The following is a 26,072-nucleotide window of genomic DNA, read 5'->3' on the forward strand; positions in this document are numbered from 1 at the left end:
AGCCATTCCCTGATTAAGCCATATTTTAATACCACAGTACACAACTATTCAACACATTGCAAAAGACAGACAGACCGACCAGCTAGAGCAGACACCATTCTGAACTCCCAGAGCAGCTCAGCAGAAGCAAGGCAAGTCTTAATTGTGGCTGTGTTCCCTTTTTCACGTATAAAGTATCACAGCTCCATAACAGTGTGTGTGGTTAGGTAGCCCTTTAAGAACACATATAAGCAGTGTGGGGGGCGGGGTGTAGAGCATGGCCAGTGTGAACGGTGGAAGCAGAAGTGGCTGAGCATACAGTGTGAGGTAACTTCTAGTCATTGCTGGAATGTATGGCTGTAGATTAGAGAAGGATATTTCTAAGGACCCACTAGAGTGTCATGTTAACACACTCAAATGTTAGCACGGCATAACATAACAACAAGCTCTACTTCACCTCCAGAGATGGTAATTAGGATGCTTCAGGAATCCAGTTGCTTTAGAGATTAGTGTGAGCACTACAAAAGCTATTACAAGGGAGCACAGCCTAGCAATCATTATTCTCTCCATATTGTAGAGAGTTATAAGAAAATCTGGAGAAAGAACTTAGATAACTGGACATGAAAAAATTGGTTATTTAGAGAAACACAGGACTTTAACATAAATCAATTAGAAACAAAGCAATTATCCCTGGATGATGAATAGAGAACAGAATAAAGCAATGCTGGTTTAAGACTGCAAGCTCAACCCAAAGCACACAGCTGTAATACAATCAGTGCATTTTCCCCATTTGTCACATCCACTGGGCATCCCCTCAGATTGGAGACAGGCATGTTGAAGAAACAATGCAGCATTAGCAAAAGCAAGACTCATTGCTATTAATGAGTCAAAGATAGGAGAAGGCTGCTAAAAGTAGAGAAATCATTAACTCTAATCAGAGGAGATAAACCAAAATGATGAAAAAAACTATCAATTTCAAGGATGTATTTCACCCTCAAATACCACTAAGAAAGTCCTGTACCAGCTTCATCCTTCATCAGTCAACAATGGGTTGTATCATATTGCTGTAGCATTTTCCATCCTTTGGACACAGTAAAGATTGAGAACCTGTTGCTGTAAATGAACAAAGTTTATCAAATAGAAACAAAATTATTAATTTCTAACTTAGTAATTTTACATATAAATGGCCATCTCCTGAGTTGGTAAAAATTCACCAGGAAGTAATACATTTTTCTAATACGGAAGACTATCTTCACATTCACATATATCAAAGTATTCTCTGAATATAAACACCTGCTCCATGTAACTGCCTGAAACCAAATGTTTTACTTATACCCTCTTTTCCAAATAGCCATAGTTTAACAACAAGGCTTCATATCTGTATGAAAAAGAATCTGTACATAATTCAGTGCTTAACAAAATTTGCAGAAATATCACGTGACTTCACCCATCAGAAACCCTGTGCAAACTGTTAGTGCATTTTCCCCCTAAATTAGAATTAAATCTATACCTAAGGCTTCTGCTGTATCATGTTTTAGCATTCAGGAATTAATGATTCTTCACCTTATTAAGTTTCTCAAACAATTCGCAGGCTTTATGGAAAAATGCAAACCATCATAGATGAAAGGACTCTTTCGTAAGCACAAACATTGTAAAAACACCTTTTTTTTTTAAAAAAAAAGTCAGGTTCCAGTCAAACTGAGTGCAGAGAGCTCCATCTTCTGGTAAAATAAACAGGGCTTTCCTCACAAAACACAAAGCTGACTTTATGTATCTCAGAGTTGTCTCAGATCCAGCTTCAGGACTCTGAGCCTGTGGACCATTCTGCTAGGTATAAACAGCAAAACAGATGTGTTTAGGACATGACCTTCTGCCCAGGGAACTCTCAAAAGTCCATTTTTATCTGGATTTTCAACCACCTTATGCAGAGGAAGGTACAAAGTCACAGCAAGCAAACAAGTGGTCTGGCCCACCCACAAGAAGATCTCAAGACAAATGAAGTTTGAGAAAGATTTCTAAGAGGTAGCTATACTAAAGCATCATTAACTCTTGTACCATTTTATCAAAATTCAAATTTGTTGTTACGCTGAAATACAGTGAGGATGCAGAGAGCTCAAGGTGACCAGTAAATATTTGTACTTTGTACAAACACCTGGTACATATAGATTATAGGGAATTAACTTCAAAAAATTGGGAAATCTAAATTAGAGTACAATTTTGATCCAGACTGACACACTCTGCTAGTGAAGCTAGCCACTCTGCTCCATCATTTTTTGGCATGTTTCAAGAAAAGGAGGAACCTAGTTCCCTGCTATTTGAGCAGGCAATGCACTGGAATTAGGACATCTCTTTAGCACAGGCTGTGGAAACAGGGATGGAATGACAATGAGACTGAGGCATCCTTAGAGCAACAGATGGTGTTTTTAAAGCACTAGAAGTTTATTGCTGAAAGTTCTGCCTGCTTAAAAGAAGATAATGAAGGATCATTAGGAGACTCCTCTTTCCCTACTGTGTGATGATCTAGAATACAGGCTTATGGACTTCACTTTTGCCAGTTTGTGCCACTTCCATTGTTGGGTGAGGTGAACTTACTGGAAACTTGGTCACAAAACCCCACAAGGACCCACAGGACGAAACACTGGATTAATGTAATGTTTAGATTTAGCAGAGTTCATCACCTACAGGTAGCTAAGATACCAATGCTACCTGTACTGAAAATGCCTGGCTGACAGAATAGGGGGAATATAGAGTAGGCTGGATCTGATGCCTGAGTGAACCACTACAATAAAAAGGAGATAAGTGATAAAAGCAACAGCTGTAAAACATTAACATGGGGCTCTTCTAACAATGTAACCGTGAATACTCAAAACCTCCAATAATTCATACATCTGCACGAGGAGCGTGAATTTTGTTAGGTTTCTTAAACAACAAAATTATTTTCTGAATATTGATTTTCCAAAATTTTCATTTATTTTGCCTTTGGAAACAGAAAGAAAGGAAAAATTGAACAAAGGCAAGTATTCTTTGGACAGGTGTTCTTCTGGCTGAGATCACTTATATAACCACTGTGCACAGATGTAGAAAGACTTCAAAGTATTTAATGCGCCTTCAACATAAGTTTATGCAGGCTAGGATCCCAAAAATTCAAGCATTTTAACAGCATAGAAAGCAACTGCTGACAGACTTTTCTTAAAGAAATAATTACTGGGAAATATTCATGCCATTTGAAAATAGAATATATTTAAATATGCATCAATACCTCAGTTCTATGAAGAGTTACAAAATTTATTGCTTTTCTGTACAATGATAACTTTTTAGAAGCATGTATAGTAAACCTGCTAAAAACAACTCAAACATAATACATTCATTACTTGATCTTGTGATTTTAGGCCTCTATTTGGAAAGCCCTCCATGCCATGGTTAAAGTCTAAGCATGAAGTATGAGAGTGCTGATCCCGTAATGCTGTGCACGTCCATTCAAAGCAATCAATCAGTGGAACTAACAAATACAAGTATTGAAAGACCAGTTTATGCACCCAACACTAACAGGCAATTAAGCATACACTGCATTAAGTGCAGCCCTTCCAACTTCAAAATTAGGACATTCATAACATCATTAAGTGCTTTGAGTGGATGGTGTTTCGTTTGTTTCTTTAAAGGAAACATGAAAGCCAGTGAATTAAAAAAAAAACCAAACAAAAAACCAACCTAAACAACCCCTCCCTCCAAAACAGTTTCTGTACAGTTTTATAATATACTAGTTTTTTTCACAGAACAAAAAACAAATACTGAGGTTACTAAAAACTTGTGCTACAAAAATTACTTGTTCCAGATGATTTTAAGAACAATGTACCCTGTAACTTCTCTATTATTGATTTACGCTGGGAATCTACACAAGTGATACACAAATTTTGACCTACTCCTGTGTATTATGCTAAAACTGCAACTTTGGAATTTACAGTCCTCCATAAAGTTAACGCTACCCACACACAGACTAATTGCAGACCATAAGGAACATGGGTGCTAAATTCTCCTGAAATGTTCAGTGTCATAATTGGGATAGAAGATGCATTATGGTGAAGAAGCTATTTTATAGATCAATGGGTACTACATGTTTCAACATAGGGACAAGAAAACACAATGAACATAACTTTTCCTTTTTTTAGTCAGAATGATGTCTGACTCTAGCTATCCCAAGAACAGAATACCCATTACAATTGTTCTATATACATTTGTTTTGGCTACAAGATATTTTTGGCACCAGCAATGTTTGCTCTCCTGAGCCTGGACACTGAAATAAGTTCTTGGACTCATTTTGAGCAGCACTCTGCACACACAAAATAGCAATATGAATAGTGTTTGTAAGTACTGTGACAAGGAACATATCCAGTGCAAAAAAGGCAAGATACAAAACTCAGAGCATACAATCAATTGAAGCACAAACCTGCCCAACAGACTAAGATAACCTACACCTGCTGGGAAGGTCCTTGTAGGCACTGCATTACTAAAGACCTCTTTTGGTCTGAGGCTAGAGGACCTGTAGCTCTAGACTGGCACACTTTATGGCCTGCCAACAGCGACTGTAAGATACCCTCTGGCTTTTACAGACCTCTTGAATGAGATTTTTCCACAATGGAGCTATCCTGGATTACAAGCAAAGGCACTACTGTTAGAGACTGTATGCAAGATTTTTCTCTCCTTCCCTTTTTACTTCACTTCCACATTCTGTAGCAAGATTTATTCTGTATGTTGCCAACTGAATCAATTCCCAACTGGAAATCATGCAAGCAATGATGTCGTAACCTTATACTCAGGATGGGCTCATGATGAGGTGCCACATGTCATGCACACCCCTACCTGCCTTGCTTTTCCTACAGAGAATTCTAGAACAAAGAATGATGAGGAGAAGCAATGAGAAGCAATGGCTGCACAATCTCCCAAAATATATTATTTAGTGGGCAGATTGTGCATCCTAGGAAGTACTGCTACATTAGTAAGTGCCTACTTGGACAAAATCCACAATCCTCTTCTTACACAATGCCTGACAAATTGCTGCTTCAACAAAAAGCAGCAACACAACCAATAATGACATGGTAGCTCATGGATACTCCTAAATCCTACATAACATTTTGAAAGAAGGCAAAAGAATGGGAAATACAAGGTTTTGGTGCACTTGCTCATTCCACAAAAAGTTATTAATTTTGACCCATTTATTTCTGTAATGTATTAAAATGACTCGGCAAACAATACAAGGTAAGATTGCTAGAGCAATTTCATGGATTTCATCTACTTTGTCAATATAAGGTAGGAAATTTGCTTAAAAACCCTGTTTGAGATAGACTTTTCCCAGGAAACATCAGCACTAACCAGTAAATAACCTGTTCATAGACAGTGACCTTTATTGAAATCATAATGGAGGCAGAAAATGGAAGGAAATACTAGACTTTCTTAAGAGTTTGTAGTCACAGAGCAGGCCTACATTTACTGCTCTACTCCAAAGAAAGAACTCTTTCAAATTATTACCCAGAAATGTTAGACTAATTTGTTCTTTAAAAAAAACCCAACAAGGAACTAAACTATATCCTTATCTATGTTTAGCTCACGAGTCTTCTTTTTCAACATGCTCCAATGTCGAACACTCTCACAATTAGAAAACTTTTAAAAATGTAACCCAAGAAACATTTTTTTGCACATTTACTGTACCTTGAGTACATGAAGAACTGCTTTCTTTCTATGGCAACACATTTTACAATTAATCATGTCTTTTGTTTAATCTTTTATTCCCTAGTCCTAAAAATGCCAGTTATTTCAATCTTTGGTTATTTCAGTCTATGTTTCTTATATCTCCAGCTTTTCTTGCTGTTGTTACTCAGACTCTTCAAAATTATAAAAACTTGAATAATATTCAAAACTGTACAAAACTACCTGAAGAAGCATTATTTATTTCCATATTAATATTTTAAAAAATCATAGAAACTTTCCTTCTGGGATCTCATAGAACAAGGACAACTTTTGCCAATGCAAAGGGAAGTTGAAGGGTTTGGATGTTGAAGAACCGGAACAGGCTGCCCAGGGAAGTGATTGGAGCACTACCCTGGAAGGTACAGTAATTTCACGAATACCAGCCGCACCAATTTGACCAAAAGTTTGGTGGAAACCCGGAAGCGCGGCTAATATTTGAGGGCGGCTAATACATGAACAATATCCTAAAAGCTGCCAACACGGAAGTGAGAGCCCGCGGCAGCCCCAAGCCAAGCTGGAGCCCAGCCGGCCCCGGCTGAGGTGGGAAAGCCTGGCAGAGGCGGGGCCAGCAGTGTGGGGGGCGGGCGGCAGAGCCTGGGCCAGCAGGGCGGGGCAGGGGGGGCGGCAGAGCCCGGGCCAGCAGGGCAGGGGAGCCCGGGAGAATTGGGGCTAGCAGTGCAGGGGAGCATGGCAGAAGCAGGAAGGCCGGCGGGTGGGGCTGCCTGGCAGCGGGGGAAGCCCAGCAGAATCGGGGCCAGCAGCGTAGGGGAGCCCGGCGGTGCGGGGGCCTGCAGTGCCGGCCAGGGCGAGCAAACACGGCGGCGGTGCAGATGGGAGGGGGCGGCCGGCGAGCCCAGCGGTGGTGGCAGCCCAGCCGGCCGGGCGAGCAAACATGGCGCGGGGCGGCCGGCGTGCCTGGCAGCGGCGGCTGGCCCGCCGGCAGGGCGAGTAAACGCAGCAGCGGGGCGGCCGGCGTGCCTGGCAGCGGCGGCGGCGGCTGGCCTGCCGGCAGGGCGAGTAAACGCAGCAGCGGGGCGGCCGGCATGCCTGGCAGTGGCGGCTGGCCCGCCGGCAGGGCGAGTAAACGCAGCAGCGGGGCGGCCGGCGTGCCTGGCAGCGGTGGCGGCGGCTGCCCCGCCGGCAGGACGAGCAAACGCTGGCAGCGAGGCGGTGCTGACGGGAGAGGGGAGCCAGTGAGCCCGGCGGCGGCTGCAGCACCACCCGGCTGGCCCCGTCGGCAACCATGAGTGGGCTGCCCGAGCCTTCCTGGCCCCGCCCCGAGCCAGTAAACCCCGCTATGCTGCGATCCTGTTACTAGTTGGCCAATTTGTGAAAGCTGCACACGGATTCTCGCTACGAACGAAAGTGCGGCTAATATTCGGGGTGCGGCTTATCTACTGACAAAGACAGCAACATTGTTGAGGCACCGGAAGTGCGGCTTATACTCCGTGCGGCTTGTATTCGTGAAACTGCTGTATATAAAAGCTCTGTAGATATGGCACTTAGGGACATGGTTTAGTGGTGGACTTGGCAGTGCTGAGTTAATGCCTGGACTCAATGATCTTACAGGTCTCTTCCAGCCTTAATGGTTCTATGATTCAAAGTTTAACCTTAATAAAACTGACTGCAGAAAGTAGCTTATACTCAGTAGACGAAAGCACTGAACTGCCATTGCAGTGAGAGCTGAAGATACTCTTCATGTCATGATAATAACAGAAATATTATCATTTAGCCCTGAGACAATCTAATCTTCCAAAGAGCAGCCAAATATTAAATTATGATTTATCCCAGAGAAAAGAGAGGGAAGGAAGTGTCATCATTTAAAGTAGTTATACAAAAACAAGAAGCCTGGAAAAAAAAAGGAGTTCTGGCAATTTTCTGATTGTGGACTAAATACAATTCTTTACCAGAGGCAAATCTTAATGAAGACTATATAGCTTATTAAAATAAAAACCCCCCAAATCCCAAGAACGAGAAACTACATAAACTCAAAACACATCTACAGTCTTGGGAATCTGTAATCTTGTGCAGTAATAGACTGCTAGTGTCAATTCAGAGTATCTAATAACTCATGCAGTACTGTGTCACTTAAAAATGTTTACGTCTTAATCCAGTATAAATAGGAAGGATAGGGTTTAATAGTGTGGTGGAGAAAGAATAAGGGAAATGTTATTAGTCACTGCATAAAAACATCCCCTCAATTCTTTATCTCAGAAGGACTTCAAAAACAGGTAATTGTATCTGAGGTAAGTCAATTAAACTTTCAGAATTTCTTTGGTGATTTTTCAAGACACTCCCTTTGTTTCAGCAAAGACAAGGTAGAGGCACCTTTAGTGTATCAATCATTTAGTCTTCACTTTTTCCCCAAAATACAAAAATCTAAAACATGCCATCCACCTCTAACGAGCTGTCAGAAGAGTATATGCACTACAGTAATACAAAATAGATGTAATCTGTACATTACACACACTTAACAGTGTGCACTAAATACAGACATAAATTGAATACATGCCACACCAAGGTTTGTGAATGAACCACTTCCTTTTAGCAGCCTTCTCTTATCACAATAGAGTAAAATATTGACCACAGATGCTGTTACTGAAAAACAAATTAAAAGATTATCAAAGAAACGATTTTTGAGCCAATGTTAGAATGGTTATGTTCTAACCACTGCACGCACTATCGTGCAGATGCTACACACAAAGCAATATTATGGATGCTGTTCTGAAGAGACGTGAGAATGGCCCAGTAATCAAAATCCTGTAAAGATGTCAGTTTTACTGGACTTAATGAGTTTCCCTCACCAGACCCCTCATCATCGTCAGTCGTGGACTCCTGCATCTCCTCTGTGAAAGCCTGAGATTGGCGGGGATTATTCTTGTTCTCTGAAACAGTCACTTGTGCTTGTGACCTCTCACCTGAGGTCTCTGTGTGCTGAACTGGCGTCGAGGTAGTTAGGCCCTTGTAAGAAATGTCACCTGTCTCATCTTCCTCATAGTCATTAAGGCAGTACACTTCATCCAGGTCCAGGTCTAGGGTCCTGAAGCCCTTTGTGACAACCCCAGGCCTTGGGTCCAGGATCCCACCCAAGTGAGGCTGAGCCAGCTGCTGCCAGTGGTGCAAAGTGGCAGAACCTTGAAAAGGAACAGAAAGACAACCGAGATCAATTAGCAAGCAATCCAGGACGTAAAGACAAAGTCCCACTTCATTTGTCCAGAAGACCAAAGGCTTGGGAGCTCCAAACCTTTAATGTTTCTGGGCTTAATGTTTTTCTAGGGAGACATGCTACAGCACAAAATTGCTTCACCTGCACTTCAGCATTTCCACACCAGAGTGAAATGATCACATTAGCCCTTATGCAAAGCCTGGTGGTGAGAACCAGCACACTTGTGCACATGCACATCCCCTTCCCATAAATATCCTCATCTGCTTCAATTCTCAGGATTAAGCAGGAGTAGAAAGAATTTACATTGTAACAGTTGATCTGAGCACCATCACAGAAAGCTCTAAGCGGAACATATACCACGTACTCCCATATTAAACTCAAATTAAGACAAGTGCTGAAAACATGCCAGAATTTTCTACCAGTGGCTAACAGGAGAACAGTAGTCACACAGATCACACAGCAATTTTAGCTTTGTACCACATGTTAGAAAACCCCATCAACTTCAGGCATGTGTAAGCAGATATACAACCGCACTACACGTCAAATCTAAATACCTGTGTGGCCCCTATGCTACAGGAATTCAACTACTATGTAACTAAATGCTACTGTACCTGTAGCTTCATCCTTGGCAGAGAAATGTTTTGAAAAAGGAGGTGCATTTTACGGAGAAAAGCACTCAATATTCAAGGTTGAACAGGAGACAGTCAGAAACAGCAATGGATCACGAAAAATTGATATATACACCGAGATGGACCCAGTGAAATCAGGGGAGGATTTATTTGCTTCTTCGAGTAGGAATTAAAAGACTGCTTGCAAGGGTCTGCATTTTCCTGTGTATCCACAATTACTGTGTTGAAAATTGTGACTTAAAATCACACGTGCCCTATGACACAAATAAAACATCTTTCTTTTCACCTCTGCCAGATCAAATCAGAGCAGTTTTTGCAATCTTATTCCTATTCCCTCTCTGCACAGCAGAATACCCACTCATTCAACAAGCTGGCACACAAATGTCTCACCCATATTCAAAGACCAGGAATGTTCAACTCATTGCATGGTGCATGTAAAAGCCTAAACAACTGTAATACCTAGAGAAGGGGTGGCTCTAATATACATTTTTCAATCTGAGAAAAATCCTATGGAATGAGAAAAATTGTAATTTCACATATTGCACTTGAGGAAATTCACTGTAAACAGGAAGTGAACAGGGAAAAACTTTCTCTAGAATGCCTGGGAACAATGAATGGCATTTTAATTAAGCCTATCTCACCTTTTTAAAATCTGTAATTTTTTAGCTCAGAATAAATTCGTCTGCTAGATTACTTTGGCGAATGACGCTATCTACTTCTTTTGCTTTTATTTAAAGTAAGTCTAGAGGGATTAGAGAAAATTTGCACCCTTGAGGCTCGAGAAGTAGAAACCATTACAACCCCAAAATGAGACAAAAGACATCCTTATAACTTGTATTTACTTCTGAATTGTCACAAAGGCCAAGTTTTTTGCTTTTATAAAGAAATACCCCAGAATGTGAAGAAGTGACAGATACTGTCAAGCCTTAACCTAAGAGCAAAGGTTTTCTGTCAGTCTACTCCAAGATTTAAAGAACAAAGAAAAATTTCTTTCTGCACTGCATACAAGTATAAAAAGTTAATTAGCTGCTACATGCTAGCTTCTGAAGATGTAATCTTTTTCATCTTAAAGCACACCAAAACTTATATTGAAAATAAGCTTGGCAGAACACAATCACTTAATTTTAAATATGCATCCCATATTTTTCCATAGGAAATACATTTACCTAAATATATACACATTTTGAGCTCTAACATTTTTATTAAAACTACAGAAATCAAAATGGTCTAAGCTCCATCACAAACAGGAGTATATCTGAGCCTAATCTTGATCTCATAAAATGTGTATAAGGGAGCCCACTTTCCAATACAGAGAAGGAACACAAATGTACAAGGGAATCCAACAATTGTAAATCCCCAATAAAAAGAAAAAAGAGAAAGCTGCAGAAGTCAAAAGAAGAGGGAAATACAAAACTTCTTTGGCCTACATTCAGTCCCAGGTTCCTAGCAGATAGTTTCGTAAATAATCAGAAACAGTTGGCATAAGGGAATTACTGTGTAATGGTGGGACATGCCACTGAAGGCAGAAGGAATATGAGAGCAAAAAAAGTAAAAAAGTATATGGATGGAGTAATTTTTTTTCCTATATTCCTGATATCTCTGCATGATTGCTCACACACTTTGAGGATCAGCAAAAGCTTAGAAATTCACAGTGCGTTGCTTCCACAATTGCAGTGAAGTGGGTGAAGACATAATCAGTCCAAGTTTTTAGTTTTCCTACAGATAGTGCTATTTCATGCTTATCACACAAGTCACAGCTGCATAGTTTAAAACAAAACAAAACAAATCCCACTGGACTATAAGTAAAGCAAGTCACATCAAGCAATCCTTCTGTTTGACTGCAGGAAAATGTTGTTTTTTTAAAGGTGCAAAAGAAGATAAATTTCTTAGTGCTTGTCACTTTTTTCCTGGGGATTTAAAAGATTGTGTTAAAGGAACAGAAGTCATTAACCTATAGTAAATTTATTATCAAACTAATTTTTATTTCTTCTGTTTTATGACATGAGCACCCAAAACAGTAATAAAACCAAAGATACAACTACTTATAGCAGTCTGCAGGTATAGCAGACTATTTGTCCCTAGTAGTCTGAAGGCATCCATGAAGTTGAAAAAAAACAACTAAGGCTCAAGAAAAATATTCAGAAAAGAAACTATGCTGAAATGAAAAAAAAAAATCAAAGATATTCAGTTAATAGAAGTTAACAAACACAAAACTTACGAAACAGGCAGACACAATCATGCTACAAGTAAGATCTAAAACCAAACATGACTAGTACTTTAAAAGGTGCAATAATTTCAAGCTAGAAATGACCCAGTGAAAACACTGAACAAAATCAGGGAAAAAAAAAAAAAAACCAGACAGATAGAAAGATGATAAAGACTTTAAGAGTTTATTGGAAGACAAAAGCAGATATAATGGGATGGCGACAGTGGTAACAACCAGAAACTGAAACAAAGTGGGATCATCCTTTCCCTCATGTGGTACAAGAACTTTTAGGACCATTAAAAAGAAGCCATGAAAACAAACTATTAAAATCTGCTCGACAGTATGGTTTGTGTGCTATGGCTATAGTTTCATTTGAATAGGTAGATACAGTACATCACTTTCTTCAGGACATAAAAATGCTTATTTTTGCTTCTGAGTATATGTCATGCTATATGCTCCTTACAGACGTAAGAAATCTGTTCTAAAAAGAGAAAAAAAACGAACTTCTGCAATTAACACACACACAATGCAATGTAATACAGGAATTTTGTTGAAGGAGAAAAGAGAGAGAAGCCAAAGCTAAATGATGTGACCTAGTGTATCTGTGGTGAAGTACTACAGAAAAACTTTATTTGGTTTAAAACCTGGAGGAATTGACTCAACTAACTTCCAGCTACAACCTGAAAGAACTAAAAAAGCCAGACAGACTACACTACATGTGCTTTGACAGCTTTTTTTAAACATTTCTAATGAAATGAATTTTTGAAGTACAGTTCTAGCTCTGACTACATCTATCTCTATATTGCCTTTTTCTGAGACAATGTATGAAGGAAATTTGACTTTAAATAAACCCACCTATTGCACACATGAACAAAGCCACAGTGACTCATGTGTGACCACTCAAACAACCCATTAAGCCCAGAGAAAATTCTGAATCACTATAACAGTGTTATTAGACCAACTGGACTAACTGAAGTAGGTAAAAGCCTTTTCAGATACTAATTTACAGAATGCGTTGTTTAGATTTAGAGACTTATCCACCTTCATTTTCCAATTATGAAATGGTAACATTTAGGTTGGATGTAAAGCTGCACTGCTGATGTGTACATGTGGCCTGCAATACTTATTTTACTGCCTTGGCTGGGATTGTTTCCTAACACTTTTAAGGTTTCTGGAAAAATATATTGGTTAAAAGATCTCAAACCAACAGCGTGGAGTACTGTCTCTAAAATAAAAAGAATATGTATTGCAAAGATTTCCTGATTTCTGGTGATGGATTAGAGACCACAAAGAGTCACTAATAACAACAGATAAAGGCCGAGGCCCTTTGTTATCACCTTCTAGTGGTTTCACAATCTGAAGCTTTTCTGGTAGGTAGGAGCGACTGCTGATAGACATTCCTGAATATCCAGTGAATTCTGAAAATCTGGAGTGAGTTCCCAGTGACATGATGCTCTCTGTGGGGGTAACGGAACCACTGTGGAGTTCTCCCTTTTCTGCCAGTTCCCGCAACTTCCTTTCCTGCTCTTCCTCAAAGAACTTGCGCTCCGAGAGGTAATTCTCCCGCCTGAGGGAGAGCCTACGAAGGGCAGTCTCTAGGTCACTGGAGCCTGGAGTCCCTGGAGTTCCAGGCTTCTTCATCCTGTCTTCATTTCTAAAACATAAAGGGGGACACAGAAAAATTAAAATAAAAAGGGTGCGAGGGAAAAACACCCCATTCTTAGAAATATTTAAGACTTTGACATGACAGTTTTGATCAGTTCACCAATACCTTTACAGTAATTTCACAATTATAAGCCGCATCATTTTGACTAAAATTTTGCTCCCACCCCGGAAATGCGGCTTACACTCAGAAGCAGCTAACATGTGAAATATTTTCTGAAATTTCCAACCCGGAAGTTCAGTTGAGGTGCTGAGCACCTGCCAGTAAAACCTGGGATTGCGCGATTGTTACAAATTGGTTACTCTGTTGAGCGGTGGGTGGAGGCGGGCTCTGTGGCGGCAGCGCGGGGGTGGGGGAAGGCAGGGGACTCCCTCCTTCAGGCAGCGCAGCCCAGGGGAGAGGCAGGGGGCGCTGTGCTGCCATCCCCGCGGCTTGGGGCAGAGGCGGAGGGCTCCTGTCCCCGCCTGCCACCGCAGGAGCAGGCAGGTTCCATCCCCTCCTGTTGCTGCCACCGTGGGTGCCGGCGGGCTCCGTCCCCACCTGCCACCGCGGGGCAGCACCAGGCCGGGGTAAGCTAGCCCGGCGGCAATGGCGGTTGGCTCCAAGCGGCCCTGCCGAGCGGCAGCGCCAAGCTGGTCCACCTGGCCCCGTTGGCAGCCCTGAGTGGGCCGAGCCCGCATGGCCCGAGTCGAGCCATTAAACCCCGCCATCCTGCAATTCTGTTACTATTTGGTAACTTCATTGCACACGGGTCCTCGATGCGAATGACAGAGCAGCTTATAATCAGGTGCAGCTTAAGTATGGACAAAGAACGAAATGTTGCCGACACCCGGAGATGCGGTTTATAGTCAGTGCAGCTTGTAATCATGAAATTACTGTACATTACTGTGTCTGGGAACAACTTGATACTCATCTGGAGAGCTCAAAGTAAAACATCATTCTTTTGTTTATCTTTCATAGTAAAAGTTTTGAATCTTAGTTCCTGACTGGAAAACTCCTGGTTGGAAACCTGCACTTTACCTAAGAGTTTCCTCCTACAAAGAGGTGAGAGCTGTCTGCTTGCTCTGTGTCTCTTACAGTCATACAAACTCAGGCAAGCAGGCCCCATGTCAAAGCGACAATGCTGTAAGAATACCACAGTGAGTCACACGAGTATATTAAACTGACAAACATACATTGTTTTGAGGTATTAAGCCATTTTTACTGAAAAGTATATACAGCATAGTGTGGAGCTGTACTGGGGGAAGAGACATGTAGCTAGAAAAGCAAAGTTCTGATCGGTTGCATTCACAAGTTTTCATATTAGGTAACTTACAGGTGCACACTTTATTTATTTTGAGGATCAAAATAGCTGCATATGGGATCAGAACTCCCTGGCATTTATGTTACATGGTGAAAATTGTTATTATTAAGTATTGACCCACAGAAACAAAGGGTGGTTTTATATCATCTGGTGGTGTTGCATCCCAGAACAGGTCTGCGTTGCAGACACTGATTGACACACAGTATTTTCTAAAAGCTTTCTTTTTAAAATAAACCTGAGTGCTCAAAAACTATAAGCACAAAAGAGATTTTGAAGATGTATTCCACTGTGGTACATAAGACAAAAGGAAGAAAACAGGAACACTTTGCCTTTATGTCACAAACAAAGCAAAAGAAAATTCCAGAGTTATGGTACTGACCCATTGTCCGAGGACTCTGTCTCTAAGATGATGCTATTGGTCTTGTTGTCTATCATAATGTTAGAGATGTCTCCCCCATAGAAACTAGAACGTGGAGTGCTGACACAGCTAGAAATTACTGAGTTCATAGCAGAGGACTGGTTAGAGCCTGGGATATTCATTGGTGATGGAGTCATGGATCTCTGCTTGACAACTTGATTGACATTTCTCACCGTCTCGAAGACCCGCTTCTGATGGCTGTAAAACACACATACAATAATCACTCAATAACTTATTACCATGAGAAGGAACAGAGAAACAGGTAACAGCTTATTAACAGCCCTCCATATTCACAGGTCTATCAAACACTTTGGTTTTATATATATTTCTGTAAAGTAGTATGCATAGGGTCCCATACCAGCTACAGTCTGGCCGTTACATTCAATCCATCAACATAATTCTTCCATCACCCTAGAATATTTTTGACAGAACATTTGACAATTATGTGCATGGATCCTTTCAAATATTAATAAAAATAAGTGAAAGAGTATTTTGGTACCTCAGCTAAAAGTGCCTTAAAGCCATTCTATAAAAATGAGTTTTTTAAAAACCAGAACTGACCTCCATTAAACTTTCAACTATAAAGTGGCTAATCCATTTTAAAAGAGAATTTGAATTTACTCTCCTGTGTATCTCCATACAAGCAAGTCTTGTATCTTTTCTCTTAGAAACCAATTTCCAAACCCCTTAAATAGTACTTTAAAAAAAAAGGAAAAAAATTCCAGAAATGCAATGGACCAAGACTTGAGAGAGAGGATGTCAAGGCTAAACCTAATTTTTGACCTACTTCTACAGTTCATTCTTTATCACCATTATGTTTATACCCTAACAAACACTGTTCACCTGCTTCAAGACTGACACCAGATGACACTTCAGCAGAAATAAATAAAATAAATAAAATATACCCTACATCATGCTGCAGAAATGCCACTACTGCTTTGTTTTACAGTTCAACAATGGTTGAACACAATAATAGCAGTAAAAGGTAACAGTGCCAGGTTGTAACAGTGACTGCATGCCTTAGGCCATTTAACGTCATTTGAATTTCTTTCCTTCTGGTGCTCAACAGTTACACCCTTTCTGTGGAGGCTCCAGGTATATCTTTATGAGACTGAATCAATAAATAGTCCCATGGAGCTTGCAGCTACTACCACTGCACAAATAAAAGAAACCAAGACAACTCACACAACCAAAAAAAAAAGTATCCTATTCTGGTACAGGCAAAGTAAGTAAGACATTCTAAAGAAGTTAAACTAGCATTAAGTTAGCTACTAGAAGGATGAAAGGATCCTATGGGGTTTGAGCATGATCACAACTTTCTGATCTTACATTTTTCTAATCAACATTCCACTCTGTCAAAGCCTCATTTACAGTTCTTGGCTCAGGCTCAGAAAAGGTCAGTCTATGCGTCAGGCGTTTTGCAAATGCAATTAGGTTTCTGGGAAGTGCCTACTGTACCTTCCCTGACTGTCCTGTTTTGTAAACTCTGTTTCTGTAATAGACCCTGTAAACTGGATTAACTTATTTCAAATTAAACAATCCATGCTTTGCACAGATCTGTGAGATAAACCTATTGGAGTACACGTGCAACTGGAATCAGCAAGGCCATTTCTGCCAAGCTGTGTCCTATCTATAGTTTTGGGGTTGTCGCAAGCACTTAACTTGTTTCAAACTATTCTCTCATTTAATTCACAGAACTTCAGCACACAGTGTAATGGGTATCACACTAAGCACCCAACCATTCCAAATCCTTTACTGCCCTGATGTTCTTCCGGTGAACACTGGATTAGATCAATTGTTACCTGGTAACTTATGTTATAAAACTCACCAAGAAAAAACCCACTGTCTTGAACTCCTCCCCTAACTGGTAACTGAAGAAATCTAGCATGGTAACACACAAGAAAACAACCTTTTCTTATTCTCAGCACTCACCCAATGAGGAAAAAGTTTACAAGACAAGGCAAAGCCAATACACAGATGTTTCTTTTGGCAGCTTTAGGAGAAAACACCCCAAAAACTAGGTAATTTGTTTTCCATTCTCTCTATCATTCACATTCAGCTACAAAAATTTCTTTCTAAATATCTAGCTCAACCATTTCCTGCTTTTTCTTTTCTCATCAAATAATTAACTTCAGATATAACTGATCAATAGGGAACCAATTCTTTCCAGTCATACGCCAAGTCAGGAGAGTCAGGTTCATCTAAATGCAGTTCTTTCCTCATTGACCCTTCTATTTCTGCTGCCAAAGAATCCTGTTAAAATAAGCACAAAAGAGAAACAAGCATCATAGTATTAGTAGGTTGGCATGACAGGCAAATAAATTACTTATACAAATAATAAGTAATGAAAAGTATTTCTAGAAGAAAAAAAGGAAGGTTTAAATATGAAAAATGACTGGAAAACTAATGTAGACATTTACAACACTGACAAAATATTGCTTAACTTCCTTTCCTGCAGTATGTACCACCTGATGATACATGATATCCACCAAAGAACCTTAAGAAAAGCATTGTAGACAACAAGATGACCCAGCTTCCCAGACTGAATTCCATACTCAGTAACACTCACCTTTCACGTATAAAGTTTGCTCTTTATGCTCTCATTTAAAATAAATATAAAACTCACAGCATTATCCACCCATCCACAAAAATGACATAATTCTTGCCATAAAGCACTATATACTTTCTCCATAAGGTTAGAGGTAACAGGTCACAAATTTTCCATAGCTGGTGACTAAGTTTTACTGCTGGGTGCAGGGTCTTAAGTATAAAACATTAACAAACTTAAATGATCTTTTGTCAACACGATTCAATATTTGAAAAATAATTTTTACACAAAACACATAAACCAATCTCAGCACAAGGCTACTTTCACAGTTTTCAGCTGTATTTGTGCAAGCACAATTGGCATTATTTTGCAACCACAACTTGCATTATTAAATGTCTGCACTTTAATTTGGACTGTGTTCAGTCTCAGAAGGGAGCACAAAAAGGCAAGCTAAGTCTTTGTTGGCAATTTACTTCTTGTGAGCACAAAGATGTATTCTTCAGCACTAAGAAAGGCAGGCCAGATTTTGCTGCTTGATTACATTAATGTATTTTCAAAAGAAGCCACTGATGCCATTGCCTTCAGAAGTATCCAACTACTCTAGAGTTACACAATCAAGCACAGCAAGTCACTGAAAACATTCTTATCCACTCTTTTTTTCTCATTTCCTTGAGGGTACTGATGTTCTCAGAGCTTTAAATGTCATAATCACGTGAAATCAGGTAAAGAAAATTGATAACACCAGTGAAACCAGCATCATTTGTTGCCATAAAACAGATTAGAAACTAACATTCTTTTAATGAACCACTGAATTTTCACGCAGCATAAAACAAGAAGGTATGCTTTTAACCCTGTTCAAAGGTTTAGCCTGAAGAACTAGAATGTACATCATAAATGACTAGAAAGATACCATGTCTGGAAACCACTGCTATGTTATGTTATTAGGAAGTTATATATCCAAGGATATTGAAGATAAACAGGTAGCTCCTAATGAACATCAGCCACGTACAGGAGATGCTTAACAAAGATGTATAGAACGTGTAAGAACCTGTTATTGCTACCCAATTTTCACAGAATAAGCACAGACAGCTGCAGGTTGTATATAACTGCAGCAGAGCTGCACAGTACCACTGTTTCAGAACCAGGTATGCAAAACTAATCACTCAGGAATCCTTTAACACTACAAAAATACGCATTTCACCCATGCTTATGTCAGACCCAGCATCCTATCCCCGAAGCTGTAAGTCACTTCCTTTGCTTGGTGTGTGCAGATTTTTTTCCTAATCTACTTACATAGGGAAGAGACCAAGGGAGTGGTACCGACGTGATATAGCATTTGGCATTGTCTTGTTCCGAAGGTTTTTCAGCTCTTCTTGAGCCTCATGAAGCATTTCCATGCACTCTGCATACTTGTCTTCCAGCTCTCGCAACTGTAACATAGAGAAAACAGTCCAAGACCTTATGGGATGCGCTATTACAATAAAAATCCTGCAAATTCTTTTGATACTAGTAAGCAAAAATGGTGTAGGGAAGAATATCCCACTTTAAAGGAATTGACCTCCAACAAGTGAGTAACACTGGAGGGTCATTAATAACATGGATTAGTAATAGGAAGGCAGGCAGAGAGGGTCACAATGCAGAAGGAACTGTTTGCTCCATTTCCTTCCCTACATATCTATGTGAAGTTATTGTCAAGAGGAAAATACAGAGCTAAAAAAGTATCTTTAGTATGATCAGGTTTAGTGTTTAATTACTGCCATGATGACCACAGTGGCCAACATCATGGTCTGAGGACAAGACCACAACGGAACGGAGGAATTCCAATGGACTTAGGAATTTTAAATGACTTTCATGCATACATACATATACACATACAGCTTTCAACAGCTAAGATCACACCTTATTTTTAGCTTTCTCAGAAAACATGTCTTATGTAATCACTGTCTACAGTTGTCTGTGTACCCAAACAGCTTTTGGGCTCATCAGCCACTTCAACTAAGTTTGACAAAGGGGTAGAAGTTTGAAACACCACATTCCTACAACTTTCATAAAAAACAGCTATTTGGTTTGGAAAAACAGATCTGGTTCATTTTCTTTCCTAAGAAAGCAATGGCGAGGCATGAGCCCAATCTTTGTTGAGCACCACAGATACAAAAGGTCACCCACTGGAAAAAGCTTTTCTGGCCATTCCTACCCTCATCACCAAGTAGTGCAAGTGGAAGATACATCCGAAGCGATCAAGTTCTATTCATTCCATCTTGTCCTTTTTTCATGTGAATGTAGCACCCTTAAGACAACCAGAAATACTGGACTGCCTTATGTTTATACACTGAACAAACAGAGCACAAATGAGCTCTTCCATGTTATCTCACTGGTCAAAATAGGCTGAAATTGTCAGCCTAGAGAAGTCAACCTCTAAAGGCTTTCCTATACAGCCCATAAATCTCTGCGTTTCAAAATGTGTGTCATTTGAAGGAGCAGAGAACAGGGAAGAAAATAGTTCGAACTCTACTAGGAACATAAATGTTCCTTCACTCCATACACACAGGCAAAACTATAATATTTCTGATCCAGCTCAGACTAAACCTCTCATGGCAAAGTGAACAGTCATTGTTTGGTTACTAAATTATTGTATTACTAAGTAATGTACTCACCTCTGCTGTGAGCTGTCTCTGGGCATCTTTAGCAGCTCCCAGATGCTGGACAAGCTCCTCATTTTCAACTGCACACTAAAATATGCCAAAAAAATGTTAGAAATACTTCAATGTTTTGTCCTGTGATGTTTGCATCCTGTACTACATGTAAGTAGGAACATTCTAACTTTTCTCACCTCTCCTTTTCAGCAATATTAATCTACACATTAGTTTATAAACATTTAAAATGTTAACACAAGAACACATAGCATTAGAATGTACCTTGCTAAATGAACCTCCAAAAAAGTATGTGTCCACTGAAATACTTGCACTGACACTGTTGTCTCACCAACATCACCCAAAGCAGAATTTTGTACCTAATATTTAAAATGATTTTAACTATTGCATTTGATAAAACATATATCCATCTTCTAATAAATTGATGCTTTCTAGTCAAGTATGCCAGATATTAAACACCAAACAAGGTCATCCACATAAGGATGGTGGAATACTTCCTTTGGCTCTAGTACAGAAAGGATCTTAATCTGTCCTCCAGTCACATTAGTAGCAAATAACACAGTAGTCTCTCAACTGGATTGCTTACAGCTTTTGCCTTTTTCTGCAGGTCGACTATTTGAGAGAGAAGATGAGTGATTTCCTCTTGCTGCCGGGCAGCATCTTCAGTTTTCTTTGCTAACTCTTCAGAGATATTGGCAATCTGGATATTTGCATCCCCTTTAAGATAAGTAATTGCAATTAACATCAAACACCCAAAATCAGAAAGTAAGCATAAAGACGTTCTTTTGGAACATCACTTGCTTCAGCAGAACACTACCCCAATTGATAGTCAGGTATTTTTGAAAAAACACAGTAGGACACAAAAACCAGAAAGGCATCAAGTACACACGTTGCAAAGGAGATTGAACATTTTCAATACAAAAGTATTTTTAAATGAGAAAGATTAAGCTTTCAGCCAGCATTTTCTGTTGTGAAATTTCAGCCAGAAATTTTCTCCTTATAACAATTTATAAAAGGAAAATAAGTACCACAGAAACTGTTTTGGTTTTTTTACTGAACTATCTCAAAAAAGTGTAAGCAGTAGGGACATACTTAGCTCTTTTACACAGTCATTGACAAGTTGTTGTTCTTTCTCTTCATAAGTAATTGTTTCAGTCTTCAGCTGACAGGCCTGTTCAAGAAATCCACACCAAATACTCCACATTAGCACATTTGTTCTTTGCCAGTCTGTTGCTGCACTTCCATCTGCTTCAGAAAGACAAGCTATTCTAATCACTCCTTCAGGAAGACAGTGAGAAACTACAGTTTTTTCCTGCCCTCCCACATGTTCTGGAAAAAGAGGCCAGGTGAACATTCAGCAGAGATATTACTGTATGGAGAAACTTACATCATTATCACTATATCCCCACTAGATGTCACTTGAGTATTTTGCACTAAAAGTAAAAAGAAAGGCTTGGACAAATAAAATACTAGTATGCAGAACTTGTTCTGGTCACCTGAGCAAAGGTAGGTATCATCAAAAACTAAATAAAAGCTTGGTTTAATAACTGAATTAACATTCAAGCATTTAAAAAGCATGTTATTGATCCTATTTGAAAAGTTCTGCCACTGTAACCATACATCCCACAAAAACCTTAGTTCTACCTCCTCCCCTGCTTTGCCTTTTCCACTCTGATTCTGGGAGTGCCAAGAGCAGAATGGCTGCAAACCAGCTGGTTCTGTCTGGCACCACCTCAGTGGGTCTGTAATCGATTCCCAAGCTGGGGCATGCACAGACCCCACAGACTGCATCTGCAGAGAACCACACAGCTCACAGGTTTCAGATCTAGCTTCATCCTGTGCCTTGCTGGCACAGACTACATCTCCCCTGGATGGGAAAAGCAGTGCTGCATAGGGTTTCCTACCAGCTCCTGATGCAGTGGCTCGCTCAGTTCTAACATTCATTATTCTCAGACTATCTATTTCATCATCTTCCTTGCGCAAGTTTCTCAAGTAAGAGCACAGCAGTCTCCATAACCTGGTGTCCTTGTGCAAAGGTGTGGCACTACCTACTTGAAAAGGGCCCTTGCATTTGCAGTGGAAAATGGCAATAACACTCTGTTCCCATTTATTCACTTTTAGACCAGAAGTATCTCTTCTGCTACACTCTGCTACATGTTTGCAAAGTGGTAACATGCTCCCACTGTTTAAAAGTTAGATTGAAAATATAAAATTATTCACATCATATTCAATTATTAAACTTTTAAAAACTGTAATCTGTGAAACAAACAGAATATTATAAGAAATAAAGAGAAGAAAAGCACATTCCATTTAAAATATTAACTTCCTTACTTGAAACACAAAATTAAGAAATGCAATGCAAATTTAGGCGAGCAATTATTATTTTGACAAACACTGGATTGGTACAGAGACATGCCAGTCTACAAACTTGAGATTTGCAGCTCATATCACACATATCTGCCAGGTCAGCCCTTTAAAACCTGTTTCAAAAGTGCAATCCTGGACTCCAAAATCTGCCCATGCTCCTGCACATTCATACTGCACAAACACTGCTTTGCATGTAGTTTCATTTGGGAAGAATTTCTTCACAGAAAGGGTGATAAGATATTGGGTTGGAGTCACCATCCCAAGAGATTCAAGAAAGGACTGGATATGGCACTCAGGTCTCTGGTCTATTTGATAAGGTCTTGATTGGTCAAAGGTTGGCCTCAATGATCTTAAAAGTATTTTCCAACCTAAATGATTCTGTGATTCTATGTAGCTTCCACATTTCAGTCTTTCTTTCATTTAAAAAGATAAAGAATGGTGATAAAACAACTACAGAGAGATCTGTTGTATGTGGAATTATACTCTTGGTTAGACTCTCAGCTTTTAATACAAGCTTCTCAATACCTGTGTTCTGGCATTTGGATGAGCAACTACATTAAGCAAAACAAAGGGAGCAATTTCACCTCAGATCTAAGCACAACATTTTCCTCTTCAAGGTCCTTGAGTTTCTTTTGAAGAGAGTCCAAATGAAAGTAGTTCTGGACAGAGGAAGAAGATTCATTCCTCTTCAGCCTTGTACGAAAAAGCAACAATTAAAAAAAATTTTACATGTATTATGGCAAATCTCACAGAAGCACAGACTGAACACAGATCTCAAAAGCAAAGAGAGCCACATGAAACAGAGTTTATTCATATGACAGTACTTTTGAGCAGCAATAAATTTGCAGTGAATTTCAAGAGAGAACATTTAAAAATTTTATTTGTAATTCCACACATTTCCTATGGAAAAGTTATTCAGCCAAGGCTATGAGAAAAGAAACCATATTACTCCAGGGAGCAATCCAACAGCTCCTGATTAATACTGTACATGCCTCATCAGAATGCAGCAATAATTCTGCAAGGGCAGACAGCCCCTCAGAGGCTGCAATGCTGTTCAGCCAGCTAACTGCCTGGAACCCATGCTGTAAGCCATGCTTTATTTATTTCCCTCAGCCTGGAATTTTTCCATAGTGCCTTCAGAGCTCCTTCAATCACAAAGGTCACTCATGTAACATGTCCTAGCACATGCAAATATATGTGGTGCACTGGGCAGCTGTCAGTGTGACCCACAGCTGTCTCACCACAACTGTGACCCACCTCCTCTGAAAGCTGCAGCATTGTGTCAGCAGTCTCCCTGTGCACTGTCCCCTCCTAACTCTTGTAACACACCTGGATAGCCAGCTGGCTCAGTGAAAATCCTTCCAGCTGGAGCCTTACACAACTTCTGAGTCCCACTTATAGTTCCAGACAATACAGAGGCAATTTTACCACTTTTCAAAGCTATTAAATCATCCAACAGGTGATGGTTCAATGTTGCAGATCAATTGACTTACGGGGTGGAACAGACGGATTCTGGTTCACTTTCTTCAGCAGCACTGGTATAGAACTGGAGCAGTTCATCTTTCATGGACAGCTCATGCCGCAACTGAGAAACCTGCACAAAGAAAGAGTTCACAGATCAGTAAGCTGATTTTCCAGTCACATTTTTAAGCAAACCCACAACAAATTAGCTCATTACTCACCCTCCAGGTATCATCTTGGACTAAATCAAGAGTCCAAGACTGAAACAGAACCATTTCTTTTATTCCTTAGAAAGAAGGGAAAGTGTACCTTTTAAAGTATCCACTTAAATGTTTTTTTACAAGTCCAAATATGCAATTATTCACTGCTATTAGATGTGTTTCTTTTTTACCTTTTTTAAGATAAGCAATCTAGTCTAGATTCACATGCACAGTAATGGATATACTGCAACAATACAGCAGGATATTCATGTGACAGAATCAAGCCAAACATTGCTTTTATCCATTTTGCATGATGACTGTCACCTTCTGGCTTGGATGCCAACCTTGAAGGCCGCAGATGCAGACATTTCTTCCTCTCCAAGACACTTTTCATAAAATTACTGAAATGTTTGTGTAATAAGGTTACAATTGTGACTCAGGTGCCTGTTGAGCTGCAGAACACCACCACAGAGTGGGAGGCTGCTGTTCTGAAGCTGTTCCACAGCGAAGGTTGCAGTCAGTTTCCAGATTTTATTTGCTCTAGGAAAGTAATTTTTGGGATTCCTATACTTAGTACACACATCCGTCAAAAATGAACAAAACATCAAAAGTGGGTGATTAATATTCCTTGTAATTATGAGCTCCGCAAACATAATCTTTGTTACTTTACATTGCTATTCTCCAAGTAAAGGGTTAAAAGTCTAATTAGACAGTAGCACATATACCACTTCACAGCTGTGATTTAAGATGCCAGCAGCAGGAGATTACTTCTATTTGCCTTGCACAACTATAGACAGCATAATTGATCAGACATATTCATTCCCTTCCACTTGCACTGCAAGACTTGGCCCTCAGTTTGCACTTTCCCATGTAAAAAATGCACAGTACATTTCTTTCTATTAAACTTCTGCTTTTCATATCATAAGCATACTTTTCTTTGTAGTTATTTTTAGAAAAGAAACAGAGTATCAATGACATAGATTTGAACTCCATTTTCATTGAACAAAAGAGTAGACACAATCCAAAAAAGCACTTGAATTGTTCAGAATCTGAAGCAAACAAGGTCATTTACTTAACTGAGACTGTCCTGCATAATGAGAAGTCCTAAGGCACCAAGTCCTCCTGAGAAATAGCAAGGGGAAAAAAAACCAGCCCCATCCAACCATAAGTTAGAAAACTATTAAACAAAATTTGAGCATTAATTTTTGGAGGCTTGCTTTCTCCATTTCAGGAAGAGTGAAAATGCTGAACCAAAAAAACCAATTTACTTGCCTTCAACACATTATAACTTAGTCTCTTTAAGAAGCAAGAATTCAGATTACATCTGTGGGTGGACACTAAATAATTTCCAGCTCTTGCTACTGTTTTTTTGTCTATGAATTAAAAAACTGAGGATACTATTTTTACTGCAATTTCTGAGCATTCCAGTCTTCCAAAAGAGGGTGAACAAGTCAGAAAGTTCGATCTTTTAATGGAACAGGACCTGAAACATTAGGTGCAAACTGAAACACGGGCGGTCCCTCCTAAACATTGGATGCAACTTTTTCATTGTGAGGTTGACTGAACACTGGCACAGGTAGCCCAGAGAGCTTGTGGGGTCTCTCCATCCTTGGAGATAGTCCAACACCATCTGGACGTGGTCCTCGGCAACAGACTGCAGGGAGCCCTGCTTAAGAAGAGAGTTTGGACAAGATGACCTCCAGAGCTCACTTCCAATCTCAATCAGGCTGTGAAACAGA

General features: G+C 39.8%; 1 protein-coding gene across 1 annotated transcript in view; it reads right to left on the reverse strand.

The window, feature by feature from the left end:
- TRAK1 (trafficking kinesin protein 1) overlaps window positions 1–26,072 on the reverse strand; it is a 114,317-nt gene that overhangs the window by 8,032 nt on the left and 80,213 nt on the right. The window contains 10 exon segments of the mRNA XM_042780203.1: window positions 8,526–8,855; window positions 13,060–13,376; window positions 15,068–15,304; window positions 17,283–17,360; window positions 18,948–19,084; window positions 20,309–20,383; window positions 20,892–21,022; window positions 21,398–21,476; window positions 23,257–23,365; window positions 24,166–24,266. Coding sequence (XP_042636137.1) covers window positions 8,526–8,855; window positions 13,060–13,376; window positions 15,068–15,304; window positions 17,283–17,360; window positions 18,948–19,084; window positions 20,309–20,383; window positions 20,892–21,022; window positions 21,398–21,476; window positions 23,257–23,365; window positions 24,166–24,266 — 1,594 coding nt within the window.

The sequence above is a fragment of the Catharus ustulatus genome, chromosome 1 (assembly GCF_009819885.2).
Source record: "Catharus ustulatus isolate bCatUst1 chromosome 1, bCatUst1.pri.v2, whole genome shotgun sequence".
In the NCBI taxonomy this organism is placed as follows: Eukaryota; Metazoa; Chordata; class Aves; order Passeriformes; family Turdidae; genus Catharus; species Catharus ustulatus.